General features: G+C 43.7%; 1 protein-coding gene and 1 long non-coding RNA gene across 2 annotated transcripts in view; both read right to left on the reverse strand.

Moving 5' to 3' along the window:
- Positions 1 to 5,259: 5,259 nt before the first annotated feature.
- Positions 5,260 to 13,380, reverse strand: FAM181B (family with sequence similarity 181 member B). Its single transcript, XM_073879788.1, has one exon. The coding sequence runs from the start codon at positions 13,232 to 13,234 to the stop codon at positions 11,954 to 11,956; it is 1,281 nt and encodes a 426-aa protein (XP_073735889.1). The 5' UTR covers positions 13,235 to 13,380; the 3' UTR covers positions 5,260 to 11,953.
- A 4,242-nt stretch (positions 13,381 to 17,622) lies between these two features.
- Positions 17,623 to 22,755, reverse strand: part of LOC141370453 (uncharacterized) — a 39,470-nt gene continuing 34,337 nt past the window's right edge. Inside the window, exon 3 of the long non-coding RNA XR_012374486.1 lies at positions 17,623 to 18,394. This is a non-coding gene — a long non-coding RNA (uncharacterized lncRNA). The remainder of the gene's footprint in view (positions 18,395 to 22,755) is intronic.

Consider the following 22,755-nt stretch of genomic DNA (forward strand, 5'->3'; position numbering starts at 1 on the left):
AAATTATACCACTTCTCCCACTTCTAGTTTTGGCTCACTGTGTGCTGTTCTGGTGTTCATGTCTTCTGTCTAGGTAGGTACTAGGGATTCTCCTGGTCAGGCATGAACAGATTTATGTTTATGTTTCTCACTGCAAGAGGACTTATAGTTTATACCCTGCAATCTCTTGTGAACTTAGTGTGAGTCAGTCTTCCAGCATTGGATCAATTCTGGGGCACTGACTAAAATGTCAGATGGAAAACAGGTTTTCACCTGGGCAGATGATAGTAAATGGAAGTAAATTCAGGCTCAGAGAGCAAGAGTACTCTGTTGAATTAGCAATGTCTGCCATGACTGCAGAAGTGAGGAGTGGTTCCTGCCCACACATTTGCCCAGGGCAAATTTCTGCAAATGCCTGTTACATCCTTCCCTCTTTTCCATAGAGAATATGACACTCCCTTGCACTTTCCTCACACATGCTTACTGTTGTCTGAAACTAACCAGAGGTACTCTGACTTCACATGTCATAACCCAGCAGCCTGGGCCATGTAGGCGTGATTGAAATGGCAGGCTGGGACACAGATTATTTAGATTTGTTGAGAGATCTCTCCATAAGATGACCTGGATGACATTTCTTTCTCTTTTTTTCTTCACCTTTATTGAGATATAACTGACATACCACATGACATAAATTTAAGATGTACAATGTGATAAACATATATATTGCAAAGTGATTACTGCAATAAGGCTAATTATATTATATGAAGTGATGGGTGACCCATCACCTCATATAGTTACCACTTTTTGTTGGGGTAGTGGTAAGGACATTTAAGATCTACTCTTTTAGCAACTTTCAAATATACAATACAATATTGTTAGTTACAGTCACCATGCTGTACATTACATTGCACAACTTACTCATCTGATAACCAAAAGTTTGTACCCTTTGACCAACATCTCCTAATTATCCCCAACCCCCAGCCTCTAGGCAATCGCCAAGCTGTTTCTATGTGTTTGACTATAGATTCCACATATAAGTGAGATCATATAGTATTTGTCTTTCTCTAGCTGATTTATATTACTTAGCATGGTGCCCTTAAGTTTCATCCATGTTGTCACAAGTAGCAGAATTTCCTTCTTTTTTAAGGCTGAGTAACATTTGTGTGTACGACATTTTATATATCCATTCATCCACCAGGGAACATTTAGGTGGCTCTGATATCTTAGCTATTGTGAACAATGTTGCAATGAACTTGATGCAAAATCTCTTTGAGAGAGTGATTTCATTTTCTTTTGATATATATCCTATAGTGGGATTGTTGGATCATATGGTAGTTCTATTTTAAACTTTTGAGGAAACTCCATACCGTTTTCTATAATAACTGTACTAATTTGCATTCCTAATGGTGCACAAGGGTTCGCTTTTCGCCACAGCCTTGCCAATATTTGTCTCTTGTCTTTTTTTTTTTTAAGATTTTATTTATTTATTAGAGATCGAGTGAGGGAGAAACAGCATGAGAGGGGAGAGAGTCAGAGGGAGAAGCAGACTCCCCATTGAGCTGGGAGCCCGATGTGGGACTCGATCCCAGGACTCCGGGATCATGACCTGAGCCGAAGGCAGTCGCTTAACCAACTGAGCCACCCAGGCGCCCTGTCTCTTGTCTTTTTAACACTAGCGATTCTAATGAGTGTGAGATATTTCACTATAGTTTTGATATCCATTTCCCTGATGTTTAGTGGTGTTGAGCACCTTTTCATATACATGTTGGCCATTTGCATGTCTGGAGAAATGTGTATTCAGGTCTTTTGCCCATTTTTAGATTGAGTTATTTGTTGTTTTGCTATTGAACTTTTGGAGTTCCTTATATATTTTGGATGTTAACCCCTTACCAGAGGTATTGTTGCAAATATTTTCTCCCATTCCATAGGCTGCTTTTTTACTTCGCTGATTTTTTTTTCTATGCAGAAGATTTTTCGTTTGAGGTAATCTGACTGTTGATTTTTTATTTTATCGTTTGTGCTTTTGTTGTCATATCTGAAAAATCATTTCCAAGGCCAATGTTAAGGAGCATTTTCCTTTTGTTTTCTTCGAGGGGCTTTGTGATTTCACATCTTATATTTAAGTCTTCTAATCAATTTCAAGTTAGTTTTTGTGAATGGTATAAGATAGGGATCTGATTTCAATGTTTTGATGTGAAGATACAGTGTTCCCAGGACCTTTTATTGAAGAGACTGTCTTTTCCCCCGTAGAGTCTCCCCAAAGAGTCTTCTTGGCTCCCTTGTCAGATATTGGCTGACTGTGCATGCATGGGTTTATTTCTGAAGTCTCAATTCTATTTCACTGGTCTATGTTTCTGTTTTGATGCCAACACTCTACTGTTCCGATGACTTTAGCTTTGCAATACAGTTGAAATGAGAAAGTGCTACACCTCCAGCTTTGTTCTTCTTTCTCAAGATTGCTTTGACTATGTGGGGGTTTTGTGGTTCCATGCAAATTTTAAAATTGTTTGTTCTATTTCTGTAAAAAATACCATTGGGAATTTGATAGGGATCGCATTAAATTTGTAGATTGTCTTGAGTACTATAGACATTTTAACAATATTAATTCTTCTGATTCATGAATACAGGGTATCTTTCCATTGATTTGTAGCCTCTTCAGTTTCTTTCATCAAAGTCTTATAGATTTCCCTGTACCGATCTTTCATCTCCTTGGTTAATTTTATTGCTATGTATTTTATTCTTTTTTATGCTACTGTAAATGAGATTATTTTCTTTATTTCTTTTTTAGATGGTTCACTGTTAATGTACAGAAACATAACTGATTTTCATATGTTGATTTTTGCACCCTGAAATTTTATAGGCTTTGTTTATTAGTTCTAACAGTTTTTTTGGTGGAGTCTTTAGGGTTTTATATATATAATATTATGTCATCTGCAAATAGAAACAATTTTACTTCTTCCTTTCTGATCTGATGTCTTTTCTTTCTTTTTCTTGCCTGATTGCTCTAGCTAGGACCTCCAGTACTATGTTGAATAGGAGTGGTGAGAGTGGGCATCCTTGTCTTGTTCCTAACCTTAAAGGAAAAGCTTTTAGCTTTTCACTGTTGAGTATGATGTTAGCTGTGGGTTTATCATATATGACCTTTATTATGTTCAGGTATGTTCCCCCTATACCTAGTTTGTTGAGAGTTTTCACCTTAAGAGGATGTTGAATTTTGCCAAATGCTTTTTCTGCATCTATTAATATGATCATATGATTTTTATTCTTCATTTTGTTAATGTGGTTTATCACATTTATTGATTTGCATATGTTGAACCATCCTTCCATCCCTGGAATAAATCCCATTTGTTCATAGTATATGATCCTTGTAATATACTGGTGACTTCAGTGTGCTAATGAGGAATTTTTGCATCTATGTTCTTCAGGGATATTGGCCTATAATTTTCTTTTTTTTTTTTTAGTGTCGTTATCTGGCTTTGGTATCTGGGTAATGCTGGCCTCATAAAATTGGCTGACTAGACTGCATGATCAAGAAGGGCCACGGGTTGTCCCTGTAGTTGGCTGGGACCACCCGTTGGATTCCATGCAGGCTGCTGGCTATGCTCTCCTGTTGGGTGGGGTTGCTATTCAAGATCCTTGATAGGGTGGGGCTTCAGACTATGCTTAGCAATCAACCTAGGCTATGAGACTGGGCAAGGTTGGTGCCCAGGCTCCCTGGTTGGGTGAGGCTACAAGCTGTGCTCTGCAGTTATGCGGGGCTGCTGACTTGGCTCCCTGCCCAAGCAGGTGGTAAACTGACTCCAAGCTTGCCCAGGGTCTCTGGCCAGGCTGTCTCATTGAGTAGGGCTGGAAGCTATGCTCAGTAGTTGGGCAGGGCTGCTAGCTTGCCTCCCTATCTGGGCAGGACCATAGAATGGGATCTACAGCTGGGACAGCCCCTTGGCTGGGAACCCAAACTGGGTGGAACTGCCAACCAACCTCCCTGGCCAGACAGGGCTACTGGCTGAGCTCTGCAGATAAGTAGGGCCCCTGGCTGGGCTTTTGGCTGGGGTGCCACCACAAGCATGAATATAGTGGGCCAAGATCCACATGCTTGCTGCTGTGAGCCTCTCCCTCTTCTCAATCTCTAGCTGATCCCTGGTGGTCTAGCCCTGCTGATTCCCCTAGTGATGAGGTAAGACTAAAGTGGGCCTCCTGGGAAGCAGCCCAGAATGCTGGGGAAGCATTGGGTTCTCTTTTCCCACAGGAAAAACTGTAGGCCCAGGAGATCCTCTAGGTGGGGTGCTATGCTGGCCTGTGAGAGGGGTGATGTAGTCAAAGTGAAACAGCAGCTTAGTCATGAGGTGCTGAAGGCAAGTGTGACTTGGACTTGGATATGTGCGAGGGGGGAGAACAGGATGAGAAGGGCAGGTGAGACATTCAGGGTTGTTAAATTCAATGAATGGTGGTCACATGAGAGGCAGGATTCTCATCCCAAGGCATCTTGGATTCTACTTTAAGCAGTGGCTGGAAGTGCAGAGAATTTGGTAGCAAGGAAGGACAGAGTCTTGCCAATAGCAAAGAGGGCTAGCAATTTGTTCCCATGATAAATGTTTGAGACGCTGTGTGTCAGACAGATAGTCCCAGAGGTATAACACACAGTGCCTGCACTCACAAGCTTAAAGTTTAACAAAGAGGAAGGGTGCCAGCCCCAGCTAATTGAACTGGGCGTCCTAATAGAGCTCCAGACTCCCCTGAGCTTGAGTGGGAGACAGGGCAAAAACCATGCCATGCACATCAAGCGCACACCAAGGAGGGTAGATGAAAGGCTGCACCATCTTGAGCAGGCTTGCCTGCTTCCCCACCACCAGGCGGTACCAAGGTGGCCATTAGATGTACCTCTTTGTAAGGAGCAGATTCCCCATGCACTGTCAGGATGCCTTTACTGGTCCAGAGGCTGAGTACTTGCAGCTCAGTGCAGCTGTATGTGATGAGGTTCAACAATAGCCTCAGAGGGTGTAACAAATAGTCAGCCACAACACTCTGCCAGATGTGCCTCCAGCCTGGGCTGAACAGAACTGCTCCGACCACTCTCTAGCATTTTTGGCTACTGAGGGCCCCTCCCTCAAATTGTGGACAGCTTCTAGAGTTTTTCTTATATCTGTACAGAGTCCCTTTCCTAGAATTCCCTGACATAAAATGAAATAAATGTTGTTTGGTTACATAAGTCTTGTTTAAGCACAAAAAAAACCCCACTTTGTGTGACACAAATAATAGGATTAATTTTTAGTTGCCATGGTGTTCATTATTTTATTAGTTTCCTAGGGCTGTTGTAACAAAGTACCATAAACTGGGTAGCTGAAAACAACAGAAATTTATTATCTCGCAGTTCTGGAGGCTAGAGGTATGACATCAAGGTGTCAGTGTGGCCACACTGTCTATGAAGTCCTAGAGGAAGATCCTTCCTTTCCTCTTCTAGCTTCTGGTGCTTGCTGTACAATCCTTGGTACTCCTTAGCTTGCACGGCATCAACCCAGTCACACGGCTGTCTTCCCTCTTCATGTCATTACATGTTGTCTTCCTCTGTCTGTATCGATCTCTGTGTCCAAATTTCTCCTTTTTATAAAGATGCAGTTATATTGGAATAGCTTCCACCCTAGTGACCTCATTTAAACTGGATTACCTCTGTAAAGACCCTATTTCCAAATAAGGTCACATTCTGAGGGTCTAGGAGTTTGGAATATGTTTATAGAAACATCACCATTAAAAAAAAAAAAAAGATTTGTGTACGTATTAGAGAGAGAGAGCAGGGTTGGTGAGGGGCAGAGGGAGAGAGAATCCTCATGCAGACTCCCTGCTGAGCACTGAGCCCATCCCAGGACCTTGAGATCATGACCTGAGCCAAAATCAACAGTCTGCTGCTTAACCAAATGAGCCACAGGCGCCCCTAAGAATATCACCTTTCGAAAGTGAAACAAAACAAAACAAAACAAAACCTGCCTATACCATTCATTTAGCGACAAAACTATCGAGTACTTTATGACCTCTCTTAGATTATTTTGGTTTGTTTCTTCACCTCCTTATTGACACTGAACATTTCATTGTGTCAACTGCTCAACTCAATTGCAGACTCATTAAAAACGGGGTTTCTAGTTATTGCTGATCTCACAGAAGAAAATTCTGGTCACACTCTACCCATGGGACAAATGATTGAAATCCTGTCACAATATCCTCAGTGCCTGCCACCAAATGCCCTGCTCCAGGCAAAACAACTCTGCTAGCCGGTTTGATAAAATTACTGGTATGGTTGTTATTCCACACACATAATTCCTGCCACAGTTAGGGTTCCCACAGAAGGGGGCTGTCTTTGCACAGTAGGTTCTTAACAAATAGTGACATATGATTATATGGGCAATTGACAAGTTTGGAATGAAGGTCAAATGTGTGGATGAGTGGGAAGTTTCTTTTTCATCTCTAAAGCACCCTAAAATTCATCCAGTAATCATTTATTACATGTTACTATTGCCAGATTCCAGAAAGTGGTAAGAACGCAGAGGCAATTACCTGCCCCCAATGGAGGAAGCAGGGAGATAACAACTGTTTTAACAGTGTAATTAATTGCTATAAGAAGATAAGCCTGGGATTTGAGAGTATCATAGATAATTCCAGAGTAGAGGGGCTTAATTGATCTAGGGAAGTTAAAAAAGAAGTCGAGACTTAAGCTGAGAATAACAGGGTTAGCAGAAATTAGCAAGCAGAGAAAATGAGGAGTGCATTCTAGGTATAAGTAGGGCAGAAATAAATTCATGGAAGTGATATGGATATGGAGTATTCAAGCAACTATTTATAATTAGTACTAAATTCCCGAAACACAGGGACTATAGAGGGCTGGTAGGTAAGACCAGAGAGGCTGGCAGGAGCCACATGTTTAAGCTGAGGACTTTGAATTTCACCTTGGAAATGACAGGGAGCCCCTGAAAGATTTTAAGGAAAGTAATGATGGCACTAAAGTTGCTTTTTAGAAATAACAGCTCAGGGAGCGGTGGTGAAGATGGATTAAAGGATCGTGACTTCATAGACAAGAAAGTCATTAGGAGATCCTTACACTAGGTTAGGTGGGGGTGATGAGGGCCCAAACTAAGGAAGTGACATTGGCACAGGAGTGCTGAGGAGATACACAAGAGTTGCTCAGAACAGCATCTTTCAAAGAGCAAGCCCAACTCATTAGTGAGCCATAAAAGCCATAGAGTGGATAATAACCAGGTTTTATTAAATAGAAAAGAAAACATCAGTGTTTCACATAGCTCCTAGTAAGAATCTGGCTTGGTAGAAAAAAATTTTCAATGACCTATTAAAGTAGATCATTGAATATTAATATAGATAATAATCTAATAATATCTAAATTATTAAATGTATGTTTATATGGATATGAACTTATATGAATAGGAAATGGATATATTGAGACATAACATAAAATGAGGTTTTTCTGAAGGTGATGAAGAAAAATATTTGAGACCTACTGACTTAGAAGCTAGTATGGACTAGGCCTCGGTAACTGTTTGGTCAGGATGAGAGCCGCTACAAGAATGGGGCTAGGTTGACTGTGGGCGACTCCAGTTGTGTATGCATTCAATTTCGGACATAAAGTTTGAAGAGCTTATGAGCCCTCACCCCTCCAAGAGAACTTGTCTAGGAAATAGGTGGGGAAATGGGTCTAGGATGAAGGAAAGACGCCAAGTAGGCCTAGATTTGGGGCATCCTTAGTGCATCAGTGATAGCTGGAGCCCTGGGAAGAGCCACCATCACTGGGAAAGAATGTGTGGAGTATAAAGAGCAAAGGGCCGAAGTGAGAGGAGCCAGGGCCACACCAGTGGATGGGAGTTCCAGCAAGAAGTGGGCATGGGCACAAAGTTAGGAGAAAACCAAAAGAAAATAATATTCCAAAAGCCCAAGGAGGAGAGCTTTAGGAAGGTGGGGCCCAGTTGTTCAGATGCAGTGCCGAGGTAAAAAAAACTGAAGACCCTGTGGTTGGTGACTGAGACTTCAGTGAGAGCAATTTCGGGGAAACACTAGGCAGAAGTAGAGTGACCATCTGTACTGGTTTGCCCAGGACTGAGGGGCTTCTTGGAACTTTTAGGGCTAAAACCAAGACAGTCCCACACAAACTGGGGTGGTTAGGACCCCAAATAGGCAAGGTTTAAATAGTAGGTGAGGTGGAGGCAAAAGGTGTGGATTCTTTTCCTGAAAGACTCAACTCTAAAGAGAAGACAGTAGAGGAATATCTAGAGAAGAGCTTTCCAATTCTTTATTCTCCCTCTTTCTTATTTTTAATCCATATCAAATGTTTATTTCTAGGAGGAGAGGAACAAGTGAGGGTGAGGCTGAAGATACAGGTGACTAAAGATGATTCATCAATCATCAGCATATTGTTCTCATGAAGTAGGGGGGGCAGGATGCTGAGCTGTGAAAGAGGGGGTGTGAAATAGAGAGAGATGACAACAGATGCTCTCCATCTTGTCGGGATGTGGGAGTGAGGAGAGGGGTAGGGCAGAGGCTTGAATGGAGATGAGCAAAGGCTTAGGACAGCCACTTAAAGGATGCAGGAAGACACTCCAACACAATTCAGGCACCAAGTTTGAGGTGGGGAATCATGAATATGCAGCATACACTGTAATTATTACCAACTAGGTTAAGATCCATAGCCTGTCAGTCATACAATTGCAAGCATATTATATTTCTTATCTTGAAAAATATCTACCATTGTACCCCCCCAAAAAAATCTCTACAAGCACTTATGTGACTAAACAAGAGGCAAAAATACTTTCTAACAGGCTGCACTAGAAAATGACATATGAGAGGAAGCAAAAATAATGTCAGCCCTTGGCTGGACTATTATTAATGGCTGCTACTTACGGTACTTCAGCAGATGGCATGATCATGGTCAGACACACATGTGCTCAGATGGGAAGGCAGTGTGGGGAGAAGAGGAATCAGACATGGGGCAATTTGGAGCCTACATAGTGACCAAGCACACGTTCTCTGCGTCCTGGACAGCAGGGGGGTTCAGAACCTTGGCGTAATGCCAAGCCTTGGCTGGCTGGTACTAAGAACTAGCCCTTCCCTCTTGGTGGGTATTAATACATTCCCTATGCCAAATCCCCACGAGAACTCTTTGTGAAGATTGTTACTCAATTTTGCCAACAGGAAGCCTGTGTCTCAATACGGCCGAGTGACTGGTCCGCCGCTGGTAAGTTAACACAGTAAGATACCGCTGAGTTGACTGGTGGAACCCCTCCCTTCAGCCTTCCTTTGTGGTGGGGATTATAAAAATACCTGAGCACAGGCCTTTGTAAGAACTAAATGAGACCATGTCTGCAAAGGTGCCAGGGACCCCATAGATGCTGTTTCTGTATTTGTCTAGCACAGTGGTTCTCAACTGGCAGCCATCTTGCCCCTCAGGGGACACGTGGTAATGGAGATGTTCTTGTCACTACGAGGGGAGTGTCATTGTTACCTAGTGGGTAGAGGCCAGGGATGCTGCTAAACATTCTACTATGCACAGGACAGCCTGCGTAGCAATGAATTATCTTGAACAAAATGTCAATAGCAGTGAGGTTGAGAACCCCTGCTGGTAGCATAATGCAGGGGCCTGGGGACCCTAACACACTAGCAAAGCACAGCAGAGCCTTGCAAGCAGCAGCAGGTCTTGCTGTTCGGATACTTGTAGATCTGGATCTCGGGCCCATTACTTGATTTCAACAAGTTATTGAACCAGTCTGAGCCTCTCTTTTCAAACAGGGATATTAATAGCACCTACCTCATGGCACCGTTAAGGAGCTCAGTGCGGGCACAGGGAAACACACAGTGTTGGTATTATCATGGTTAATGAAAGGCATGGAAAAATCCTGGGAGAGAGATAACCTGTTTTACTGAACTGGGTATAAAAAGAAAGAAATTAAGAAAGAAACATTGCAGTACCTGCTATGGCCTTAGTAATTGTCACAGGGTCGTTAACGTTTTCCTCCCGTGAAATTCTACCCTGGATAATACTCATCATAAAGTAGTTCAGAGAAACTGAACGACTGTTGAATAATATTCTGCTAACACAATGGAATTAGTCACTTTTTATCACTTTGAAAGAAATCCGATAGACACCAAGTTTCTGGAGTTGAAAAAGTTCTCTTATCATTAACAAGACTCATTGCTCTGTTTCCTGTGGCGCCATCTTAAGAAAGATTTTATTCAGAATAAAGGGACTCAGTAATAGCACTTAAAGTTTTCTGCCATGTCTTCATACCTTACAAATTCCTTTCTGAAAATGTCACAGCACTTTTGACTTGTACAAACATTAATCTGGATTTTAACATCTTTTGCAGTAAGACGGGGGTTTCTACTTTCTCACATGTAGATGTTCTTAGAATCTGCCTTGAACCGAGGCAGCTCTTTGCAATGTCATTAATCAGTAAATGACATCTCCTTACACATCCTGATTGTTGGTCTTCATGCATTTTCATGGCAGGTCTGCAGAACTAAAGGACTCCCTCTTTTCTTTCCAGCTGCTCCCTCCCCACCCAGTCTTTCGTTCTCTGCCCCTCAACCATGCCCATGACGTCATCTGTTCTCTCTGCCAAGTTATGGCTGGTTAAAACATTTATCTGACTTTCCCCCCAAAATCTCTCTCAGATAACAGATCGGACTCTTCTGGGCCCTTCAGATTCCACTCATCAACCCTGCTATTTAGGGAATAGAGACTCCTTAGGAAACTCATACCCTCACCATTCCCTTCCACAGGGAGAGTTTGAGTATAGGGAGTGCAGACACACAGGGAGGCAGAAACCAAGCAAGGGGGTGTGGGGTGGGGAGTGGAACAGAAGAAGAAAGGGTAGATAGCATTTACAGCTTGTAAGGGAAAGGGCAATCACCAGGCACAGGCCAAAAAAGAGCATGGGACTCACAATCCTAATGGCTTCCACCTGTATAAACTATTGATACATGCATATAAAATATGGGTACCTGCAGAACCAATCAAGCAGCCCCAAGGAGTTTTATATATTTCCCCTCTGAGCTACCCAACAAGCTATGAAGAAGAGATAAGAGAAGGAATATTATCCCCTTCCTCTCAAATAAGGAAATTTAGATACAAAGATGTTATAACTTGCCCAGTGCCACCTTAGCAAAGTGGTTGAAGAACAGGAAAAGGAGAGAAATGGACCCCCAGGTTTGCCAAATTTAAGCTTCCTACATAAAGAAAAGCTGACAGAAAAAAATATCAAGAGAGAGCAGGAGACCATAGAAAGAGAAGGAAAGTAAGCAACAGCACTGGTGCGAGTGGAAAGAAATAGAAGGATGAGATGGAAGAGGAAGGGAGCAGAGAACACGGAGGAGTGTCACAGAAGAGTCGCATGCACAAGGACCAGCGCACAGCAGTTCAGCTGTGGGCCACTGACCTCCTGTCCTCAATACCATTCTCACCTCGCACGGCAAGGAGACCATACCGAAAACCGTCCTCTAAGAAAACACCCCAATCAATAAGGTACCTTCGCTCCAGTCTTTTCAATAGAGGCTTTAATTCATAATGCACTCAAAGGGGAAGGAAAGTTAGGAACCAGCGCACTGTTTGGGTGGGCAATTACACTGAACACACTGACCTTTTGCTGAAAAGTTGGAGAAGGGTCAGGTGGCTACAGAAGCCATCCACTGCCCCTTCGACCATCCCCACCTCATTCCCCAAAGCCCGGCGTGGTTTCTTGCTTGTCTGGTCCGGTAAGAACCTACCAACGGCTTTTTTCTTTCTTTCTTTCTTTTTTAACACTTGAGGCTGTGATTAAAACAACCCCCCAACTCCTCTTCATTTTTTTAAGTTTCTTTTATTAATTGAATATTTTAAAATCCCGTTTCATCTCCACGTGCACTTTCCTATCGTTCTTAGGCTTAGGAGAAACCCGGAGGCGGGAGCTCCCCACAGCAGTCGCAAACAGGCAACGGTACCTCTCCCTCAGTCCCGGTGCGCCCCCTCCTCCCCGGGCGCCCCTTCCCAAACCCCGTCCGGTCTCCAGAGGCTGGAATAAGCCGTGCGGCTGTAGCCCGCGCTGTAATCGTAGGACACCTGATGCGGCGGCGGTGGCGGGGGCAGTGCGCAGTCTGAGAAGAAGGGGGCGAAAGACGCCAAAAGGCCGGGCGCGTCCTCTCCGCCGGGAGAGTCCGCCGCAGAGGGGTACAGGGGGCGCAAGGGTTCGTTCAAGGTCAAGCCGCCGCGGGGGGCGGCCAGGGGCGGCTTCTTGGTCGGGGGGCAGCCCGGGGCGCTCCAGGACTCGGAGTACAGTAGGCTCCCCACCATCGCGGGTGGCTGCTCAAAGAGACCGGGCTCCAGCTCCGGGGGGCCCCGCAGAACGGCGGCTCCCGTGGGAAACACATCGAGAGGCTCCGCGGCGAGCAAGACACTCGCCTCTGTACCGGCGCCGTAGTCGGGCCCCAGCAGCTCGAAGAACTCCACGGCTTCCGCGCCCTTCTCCAAGTCGCCCAAGCTCACGCCGGGCCCCGACGGTCCGCAGCCACCGCCTCCCGCCCGGGACGGCTCGGTGAAGAAGGACGGGGGCAGGTTGCGGGCCCGCAACGGGACCTTCCTGGCGCCGGGGACGGCCGTACCTCCCGCGGGGCCGGCCGCGTCCCCTCCCGAGCCCCCAGCGCCCGCTCCACCGAGCCCGGCCACGGGCGCCGCCACCGAACCCCCAGCCCGCTCGTCGCCCCCGGGGACGTGGCGCAGCGAGTCGAAGAGTGCGGCCAGGCTCCGGCTCTGCAGGCTGGCGGCAGCCGCGGCCTGCGACGCCTCCCGCCGGGGGGCAGCCTTGCCGTGGAGCGGGACCGCGACGTTCTGGGCGCCGGGGCCGGCGAGGGGTCGCTTGGCCGGCGCGTCGGGTGCGCCTGGAGAGGGCGGGCCGGGGGGCGCGGCGCCCATGAGGCCGCTGCAGCGCTTGATCTGCTTCTGCAGGTACTTGCGGTGGTTCACCTTCCGCTTCGACTTGCCGGGCTTGTCCAATGCCAGCTTGATGTTGCTGGACGCCGAGTCAATGAAGCTGAGCAGGTCGCGGGTGGCCTCGCGCACGTCCCCGCCCTCGGCGCCGGCCAGCAGCGCGCCCGCTGGTGTCCCGGTCTCATCATCCTCGAAACAGCAGCCCTTGTCCAGGGCTCCGAAGGCGCCCCCCAGCCCGTCCGGGGAGCCCCCGAAGCCGAAGGGGACGAAGGGGTGCGTACTGAGGAGCGCTGCCTGCACCGCCATCGCCGCGACTCCCAGGCGTCCCGCCGTGCGGCTGGTGCGCCCCTGGCCGATTCCCGCCCGCGACCCAGGCCCGGCTCCCGCCCTGGCGCGCCGCGCGCGGCGCAGCCTCCTCGCTCGGGGCCGGGCTCGCCGCTCGGCCTCGCGGGGGAGCTCATTAGGTCTTGTAAGCGAGGGGCGGAGGGAGAGAGCGCAGGGCTACCGCCCCGGTGGCGAAGGGGAGGGGCTTACTTAGCCAGGCCGTGGCCAGGGCGGCGGCGGCGGCGGCGGCGGCGGCGGCGGCGGGGGTGGGGGCGGGAGGGCGTTTTTCCAGCTTTCTGGGCTTTCTCAAGCTCATCTCTTTAACCCCTTCGTTTCCCTGCGGCGTTTCTGTTGGCTAGCTGCAGCAGCACGAGGCGAGGATAAGATGGCCTGGCCTCAAACTCCAGCTCCTGTACCACCACGCTCTGGCGCGGGAGACTCCCTGAGGCTGAGAAGGCAAGTCCAGAGAGGTGGGTTCAGCCCCCTGCTCTGGTAACAATAATAGCCACCAGGTATTGGGGACTTGCTTATGCCAGGCGCTGTGTGTACATTATCACATTTCATTTTTGAACAATATCCCTTATTAATAATAAGTGTATATTATTATCACCATCTAACAAATGAAGAAACAGCCTCAGAGAGGTTCAGTGAGTTGGCCCAAGCCATATTCAGTCCAGTTCAACTCCAAAGCCATTCCTAAGTCCTTGACAGAATTTGTGCTTTCACTTGGCCCCTTCCTCCTCATCTATATGATGAGAGCAGGCAACTAGTGTGTCTTCAAGCTATAGACTTGCTCCTAAGGGTCTAATTGGAGTTTCCACAGGACTCTCAAGACCGGTAATCCTTTTTCTACCCTATTTCTATTATATTCTTCTTTCTATTGTCAGAAATAACAGTTAGCTTATAGTAAACTGAGGCAAGCGCTGGGCCCATCTTTTAGTATTGTAGATAGACGGCAGGAGGCAAAGGAGAATGGAGTCACTACCTTAAGTCAGCTGGTGCTTGAGAGAGAACCCTGTGTGTGTATAAAACTTACAGCGTCTTAGGATAAAATACGGATGGCAACCTCTCCTCTACTTGTCATGCCATTTAAGTTGTCCTTCTGGAACTTCTGTTGCATTTCAAGGATCACCCTGAAGTTCACTTGGATCCAGTTTCACTTGCGCGATCCTCTTGGGATAGAGAAAATGAGCAATATTGTAGACCACGGAAGATGATTCACAGAAGACGTGTCTGTTCCCCCATTCTGTCTTAGCTCCACCGCTCTGTGATTTGCGTTAAAATCCATATTCTGATAAGTACAGGGTTTTGGCCAAACCAGCCAACCCCTCTCTGCCTTAATTTACTCACATTAAATGCAGGTAAGGGTCGCCCACCTTATGAGCACCTGTCATATTTAAAGGAAACATCCTATGAAAAATCCTTATCTGTTGACTCTGGCATACCCTGTGATGAGTATTCACCCTTATTTCTCTAAAACACAAGAAGGTGACTATATTCCCTTATGTCTTTTCTGTCACAGGGTGTTGATGAAGATTCAATGAGATCACATATATGAACACACAGTGATAGAAAAGACATATAAGGTGTGTGATAAAGTGTTCTCTAAATAAGTTATGATAGGGGCGCCAGGGTGGCTCAGTTGATTAAGTGACTGACTCTTGATTTCAGCTCAGGTCATGATCTCAGGATTGTGAGATTGAGCTCCCCCCTCAGCAGGGAGTCTGCTTGAGATTCTCTCTCTCCCTTTCCTTTTGCCCCTCCCCCCCCAAATAAATGAATAAATCTTTAAAAATAAACAAATAAGTAAGTTATGATAGTTTAGATGCAGAGTCTGCCTCAGGGAGATGCAGACCATCTCTTATAAAACTCTTTTCTTTAAGCCTCATTTTTCAGGATGTAGCAAAATGATTTTTGAGCACCCTGAAGGCACAGACTTATCAAAGAAGAGAATCCAGATGAGCACTCTCCATTTAGGAGATGCAGTAGACACTTCCTAAGCCAACATAGCTGAATCAAACTTTTTGTTTTTTTAAATTAAGGTGGCTCAATTATAATGTACCTTTCATTAGAGTTACACACAGGATTTTGTCTTTGATCACTGGACTATCTGTTTTACTCTTGGTGACATTTGCACTAAGAAAATTGTGTGAGCCTGTTATTGAGTTGTGTTTCTCACCTGTCAGATGTGGATGTTAGCACTTACCTTCCCCTTTTTGACAGGACCATTCCATAGGCCTCCATGTCTGGCAGCTAAGAACACTCTTTTTTTTCACCACCTTTTAACTGAGCAGGTCTTACAAATCCCCAGACACAGATTGCATAGGACTTTACATTTAATTGTTATCTTTAGTCTGAAAAATCTCTCTTAATCTGCAGAGAGTTAACTAAGCCCTAACATAATCATATTCAAAATAAATAGAATATTAAGGGTGTCATGTGTAAAAGTCTCTTCATTTCCAGACCTTTGGAGTTTTAAGCTCAGAGTTGTTTTGGAGTTAGATGAGGACAGGTTCAAATTCTGGCCTTTCACTTGCTAGTGGGTTCTTTGACGAGTCAGTTCATCTTCCCGAGGCTCAGTTTCCTTATCTGAAAAATGGGAATGGTTATAACTGTTCTCAGAGTCTTTGTGAGAATTACATGACATAACAGGCAAATAATACCTCTGAGTCTTACTTTTCTCATCTGTACAATAAAGGTAATTTCAACTCCTCAAAGATTTTGTGAGTTGGTGCATATGAAAGTTCCTGGCATGAAATAGGGGCTAAACAGATATCCATGTTCTTGATTCCTTAGGCCTCACCAGTTCCTTACCAACACATCACTCTATAAAATCAGCATCATCTGTCCTTTCCCCCAACAAAGCAACTATTTTTAAATGCAAGAGAGCAGCTCCACTTGAAGGCTGTAGAAACTTAGAAAAAGGCAATGTAATGTAGCAGAGGGAGAGCTGAAATTAGAGCCTGAGATGAAGACTGGAGTCCAATCCTGCCTTTTATTATCCAACTGATTATAAAAAGCCCAATGTTTCCATCTATAATACGGGAATAACAGTGTGAACCTATTTGATAAGGCTACTGTGAAAATCAATGAGCTAATGCAAGAGGAAGTTCTTTGTCAACCATAAAGCTCTCTATATACGTACATATAAGATATTCATGGCTTAGAAGTTCTGTAGCCTGATTCACAAAATTGATCCTTATACATAAACTATCCATCCAGTCACTTATTCATTCAGACATTATTGACACCAACAGTATTGGAGCTAGGACTGGGAAATACAGAGATAAGAAGCCATGATCTCTATCTTTCCTGATGGAAAGACAGACATCAAACAAGTCATTATAATACAATGCAGTACATGCCTCAATGGAAGTAACTTAAAGGTGCAATAATTGATGGGATCAGAGGACCCTCAGGTCTGCTCGGAAATGTCAGGGAAGCCTGCATAGGCAGGTAGCATTTGAGCTAAGATTTAAATGATGCATTTGAGTGTACCAGGCAAGCAAGCCATATCTGTGGGAACAGCCTGGGCAGAGGCATGGTCATATGAAAGTAAGGGTATTTATGGAAAACTATAGATAATAAGGCAACAAAGAACAACTTGTACTTGAAATAACTAGTACCTGAGGCCAAAATAAATCCTTAGAGCTTCCGATATCCAACTAAATTGTACATGGAGACCCCACCTCATGGTCTCAGATGCTTTCCCCCTTGATCTACTTTACTTTGGGGAAGAGCTCTATCTGGGGTGAAATTAGTTTCAGCAGTCAGTGGCCAGCTCCTGCCAGGCCCATTGGCCCCTCCTCCTACACCCTGAGTGAGCACACTCACTTGAATGACTTTGACATCAATACATTTCATGTCCTATGGGGCAGAGGGACCCAGCTCCAGCCTGCACGAGGGCCTCTCTGCACAGCTTCAAACTAGAGCTCTTTTGCCCCAGTGATACCTAATGCTAAGCAAGTGGGATTAGTCTCCTTGGGAACCAAGCCCCCCAGGGGCTCAAGGGCTAAACTGCCCCAAACCGTTTGGGAGAATTGAGATTTCATATTGTTCTTTTACACTTGGATTTCAGGACATTACTTAGACAAAAGCCCACCTGAGAGCAGCCTCCTTTCTTGTGGGTAAATATAGCAGCAGGATCAAGAGCTGACTTACTTATTTTGTTTTCCTCTTTGTAACTTTAATCATACTCCCTGCAGGACAATCTTAGTCCTCAGAGATGTCAGGAATGCACATTCTTAAAGGGAAAAATAATTATGCATCTCTCTCTCTCTCTTCCCCCATACCAATTTCCCATAGCTATTTTTGAAACCTCAAATAAAATAAATCAATTCCTCAGTTTCACCACACTATTTATTAAGAATCATTTTCATCATGAAATAACATTACCTTACAAATTGTGCACACCCAAAAATGTATTTCTTGTTTTCTTCCTCATCCTTTCCTCCTGCAAACCACATTCTACTAACACTAGATCTTAACGTCCCTCTTAAAATATTAGATGTTATTCTGGTTATCTATAATTGTAGAGCAAACTACTCCTAAACTGAGTAGCTAAAAACAAATGACATTTTATTATATCTCACCATATTATAGATTAGTAATTTGAGCAATCCTTGGCTGAGTAATCCTTCTGGTCCATTCCACATCGACTATGGTTGGTCTGGAGGATCCAGGATGGTGTCATTCATATGACTGCACCTGTGCCTATATATTCTGGCCTCTGTAACATACCGATCTAAGAGTACTCAGACTTCCTACATGGAGGCTCAGGAATCCCAGAGACAGTGCTGCAAGTGGCCCCATCTGGCAACTCCCAGGCTTCTTATGAAATAGTCCCAGAATTCCCAGGATGTCATTTTCACTACATTCTACTGGTCAAGCAAGTCACTAAGGCCAGCTCAGATTCAAGGGGAGGGAAATTAGAATCCAACTCTCAATGGAAGAAATAGCAAAGAATTGGTTTGGTACATCTCTTGATCTCTTTTAATCTATATTGCCTCCATTTTTGTGTGTTCTCTGCAATTGGTTTATTGAAGAAACTGGTCATTGCCTTTTCATCTTTTCCACATTCTGAACTTGGTTAGTTGCATCCACCTCCACAGTGTCATTTAACATGTTTCTCTGGCTCATTTCCTATAAATGGGAAGTAGATATAGAGTCTTGATCAGATTCTTGTTCTTTCCTACGCTGTAGTGTGCATGCGCGCACACACACACACTATAGAATATATGCTACAATATGTATAATACTTTCATAATAACAATGCCAATATTTTTACTAATAATATAATTACTACAAACAATTCTTTTTCTTTCCTTCTTTTTTTTTTTTCTGCCATCCTTTTGTCCTCCAAACATTCCACTAGTGAGGAACAGTCCAATTACTACGTTTTAAATTCACTTCAAAAATCCTATGTGGGGATGCATGGGTGGCTCAGTGGGTTAAGCGGCTGCCTTCAGCTCAGGTCAGGATCCCAGAGTCCTGGGATCGAGTCCCACATCGGGCTCCCTGCTCAGCAGGGAGCCTGCTTCTCCCTCTGCCTGCCACTTCCCCTGCTTGTGCTCTCTCTCTCTCTGACAAATAAATATTAAAAAAAAATCCTATGTGGTTATGCCACCAATTCAACAAAAAGTAGGCTCACTTGTTTTACTTTGTTTTATATAAAATTGCTTTATAAATCTTTAATTTTGTTTTATAATCTTTAAAAATTTACATGGTTTCAAAGTTACAACTACACCACAAGACATATTCAGGGAGGGCTAGCTTCCATTGTAGCCCCTCTACCCTATTTTCTCCCTTCTTCCTATAAGTAATCGTTGTTGTTTCATTTGGATTGAGGCTTATTCTTTGTTAGATAATCATATTTTTATTATACATGCTTTCCTCTACCTTGTTGTTGTTGTTTTTTTAAAGATTTTATTTATTTATTTGAGAGAGAGAGAGACAGTTAGTGACAGAGATAGCGACAGAGCACAGAAGCAGGGAGGAGAGGGAGAAGCAGGGTCCCATGGAGCAGGGAGCCCGATGCTGGGCTTGAGCCCAGGACTCCAGGATCATGACCTGAGCCGAAGGCAGACACTTAACCCTGAGCCATCCAGTACCCCTCCTCTACCTTGTTTTTTTTTCACTTAACAATAATATACCTTCATTCATTTTCTTTTATAGTTGTGTAATATTCCACTGAGTGAATCTACCACAGTTTATTCAACCAGTGCTCTTATGATTAACTTAGTTGGGGTTTTTCCAGGTCTTTTATATTACAAACAGTGCTACAATGAATAGCTTCAATGAAAAACCAAGATCTACTAACTACCGGTCTGGTGCTCCTTTCATAATATCAGTGTAGTTATGAATTGCTTAGGATAAAGAGAAGAATCCTCCATACTAGAGCCAGTCAGGTATTTCTTTCAAAGGTTCTCCTGGAGTGAACAGTCTTCATACACAATAGCTGTAGTTGATTATTATAAGAATGGCCCCAGGGCGCCTGGATGGAATGGTTAAGTGTCCGACTTTTGATCTCAGCTCAGGTCTCAATTTCAGGGTCATGAGTTCAAGCCCCATATTGGGCTCCAAGCCCAGCGTGGAGTCTACTTAATATAAGGAAAAAAAAAAAAAAAAAAGAATGGCCCCAGTGAATCACTGATCCCTGGATCCCAACCCCTTTGCAATGTGACATTGGAACTCTTCCCATGGAGTTTATTTCTCCACACCTTTAAATCTGTGCTGGAGACAGTACACAAGTTCCAGCCTTTGCAACTTTCCACTTAAGAGATTTGGCAGCTTCCACTTTCATACTCTTGGAACACTGAGACCCCACACTATGAACAATCCCAGGAGAATCAAGTTACCCCTGATGGCAGCCAGCACTGCAAGACATGCCAGTGAGGCCATTTTGCACTCTCCAAACCCAGTTAAATCATCAGATAACTGAAGTCACATGAGCGGTTCCAGGAAAGACCTGCAAAAGAACCATTCACATCGCCAACCGATACAACTGTATGAAATAATAAATTTTGGGTCTAAGCCAGTAAGTTTTGGGATGATTTGTTATGAGACAAGTTTCATGGGCTATTTGTTAAATAATAGCCTTCACTGTAGAAGAATAGCCACACACTCCAATAAATCTTTCAAAGCAACTAATCAGAAAGCCTTCATTCTAACTGAACACCTTGGAAATATCTCTTGAGCAAGATAATCCCTGCCCTGCCCACTTCAAATGAGATCATGGATGTGAAAGCACTTTGCAAATGGGGAAGCATCCTACCAATCTCTATTTGTCCAATTTTTTTTTTAAATGCTATGAGCTTTCCAGAATATTGCTAAACCTGGGCAGCAGTACATGCATAAAATCAACATTAGATTCTCCTACCCTAGACGATCACTACTAACTAAGTCAGTGTTTCCTAAACTGTGCCCTCCATCCCGTGCCTGTCATCAAAGATTGATTGCTCAGGTGATCCCCAGTGATTTCAAAGGAAAAAGAGCTGAAACCATTTTGTGCACATATACTCTATAAATTTTTAAATTAAAAATTATGACTTTCATAGAAATCACAATTTATTCTTTATAATCACATCTTAGTGACTACACATGTATTACAAGGACTGCATATGTTTGTTCCAGCTAAGTTATGTGACCAGTCAGTTAATAGATGTGCTTTTCACTTCATTTTTATGTAATTTACACATTACAATTTTTGTTGGTTACATTTTCATTCTCTTCGTTATTAATATAGTACACATCTGGATCTCAAATCTATGAAAGTAGATCAATGGCTTCAAAGCAGTTTTTGCAATACTAAATTAGTGAGAAAAATATTAAAAACATTATATATTATATATAGTGAATAAGAGAAATGAGAATATAAAATGTATATGTTGGCATAAATGTATCTGTGAGTATAATAATTTATAAAACACTGCAAAAGAAAAGAAAAAGGAAGAAGAAATTTGGAAACTAGCTGATTTGGGCCACAGAACCCAGGAAAGCTTCAGTATTTGAGAAAGTAAGAGTGAGGAGGGAGACTGAAAATAGGAGAATTGGTTGAAAGCCTGTGTAAGAAGCAGTTAGGCTCTAAGATCCCTTCCCCATCTCATGCAGCCACAAAACAACCTCTCTTCTAATTGGCTTTGGAAACAAGGTTTTTATTTCTTATGGAATTGGAACCAGAATGTTTCCAGTCTAGGGGATTCCTTGTGCAATGGAGAGTGAGCAATGAGACATCGTACTGAAAACAGGCGATTAAATGAGGTTCCACATTATGAATAATGACCCTCAACATTTTCATTCAGTTTCTAGAATGTTTGCAGCAGGTTATCTACTCCTCAATCAGGAAATTGGAGTAGTCTTCTCTGAAGGGTTAAGAGCACATGAGAAAAAATTGGATGGATTTCCAGTAAGCTTTTTAGTTATCCACTCTTACAAATAGTCATCCAAGTTTCATCAGATATTTTGGCAACATCTTCAACATGGATGTCAGAGACAAACAACACAAAAACAAAAACCTTGGGGGATGAGAATCCCAGAGGAAATTGACATTGCAAAGAACAAAGGAAAACTTCCATATAAATTATAATTAAAAGAAATAAGATTAAAGATATAAGAGAAAATATTGCAATCATGAAACAAGAATTAGATGATACCAAAAAAGGGAAGGAAATCAAAAACAAGGACGAGCTCTTAGAAATTTGTGGTAATACATTTTAAAAACTCAGCAGAATGATTGGAAGATAAAGTTGAGGAAATCTCCTAGTAAGAAAAAAAAGTCAAAGAGATGTTCAACATTAAGCCTAGAGGAATTTCAGAAAAGAGAATAGACAAAATGGAGAAGAAAAAGACGCACACCAAAGCACATTAGAAATTTTTAGAATATCAAGGAATAAAGGATAAACATCATGTACAAAAAATAAAAATGGTGCCTGGGTGTCTCAGTCAGTTAAGCCTCTGCCTTCAGCTCATGATCCCAAGGTCCTGGGATCAAGTCCCACATTGGGCTCCCTGCTCAGCAGGGAACCTGCTTCTCCCTCTCCCTCTACCTGCCTCTCCCCCTGCTTGTGCACTCTCTCTCTGTCAAATAAATAAACAAAATCTTTTAAAAATAAATAAATAAAATAAAATAAATAAAAATAAAAATGGAATCAGAATAACATCAGACCTAGGGGCACCTGCGTGGCTCAGTCAGTTAAGGTTTCATCATTTCAGCTCAGGTCATGATCTCGTGGTTGTGAGATCCGGCCCCACACTGAGCTCTGCACTGAGCCCGTGGAGCCTGCTTAAGATTCTTCCTCCTCTCCCTCTGCAACTCCCCGCTCCACCATTTGCACTTTCTCTCTCTCTTTCTAAAAAGAAGAAGAAGAAGAAGGAAGAAGAAGGAGGAAGAAGAAGGAGGAAGAAGAAGGAGGAAGAAGAAGGTGGAAGATGAAGGAGGAAGAAGAAGGAGGAAGAAGAAGGAGGAGAAGAAGGAGGAGGAGGAGGAGGAGGAGAAGAAGAAGAAG

The sequence above is a fragment of the Callorhinus ursinus genome, unplaced genomic scaffold, assembly GCF_003265705.2.
Source record: "Callorhinus ursinus isolate GAN/ISIS: 27379988/994484 unplaced genomic scaffold, GSC_fseal_2.0 scaffold35, whole genome shotgun sequence".
Lineage (NCBI taxonomy): Eukaryota > Metazoa > Chordata > Mammalia > Carnivora > Otariidae > Callorhinus > Callorhinus ursinus.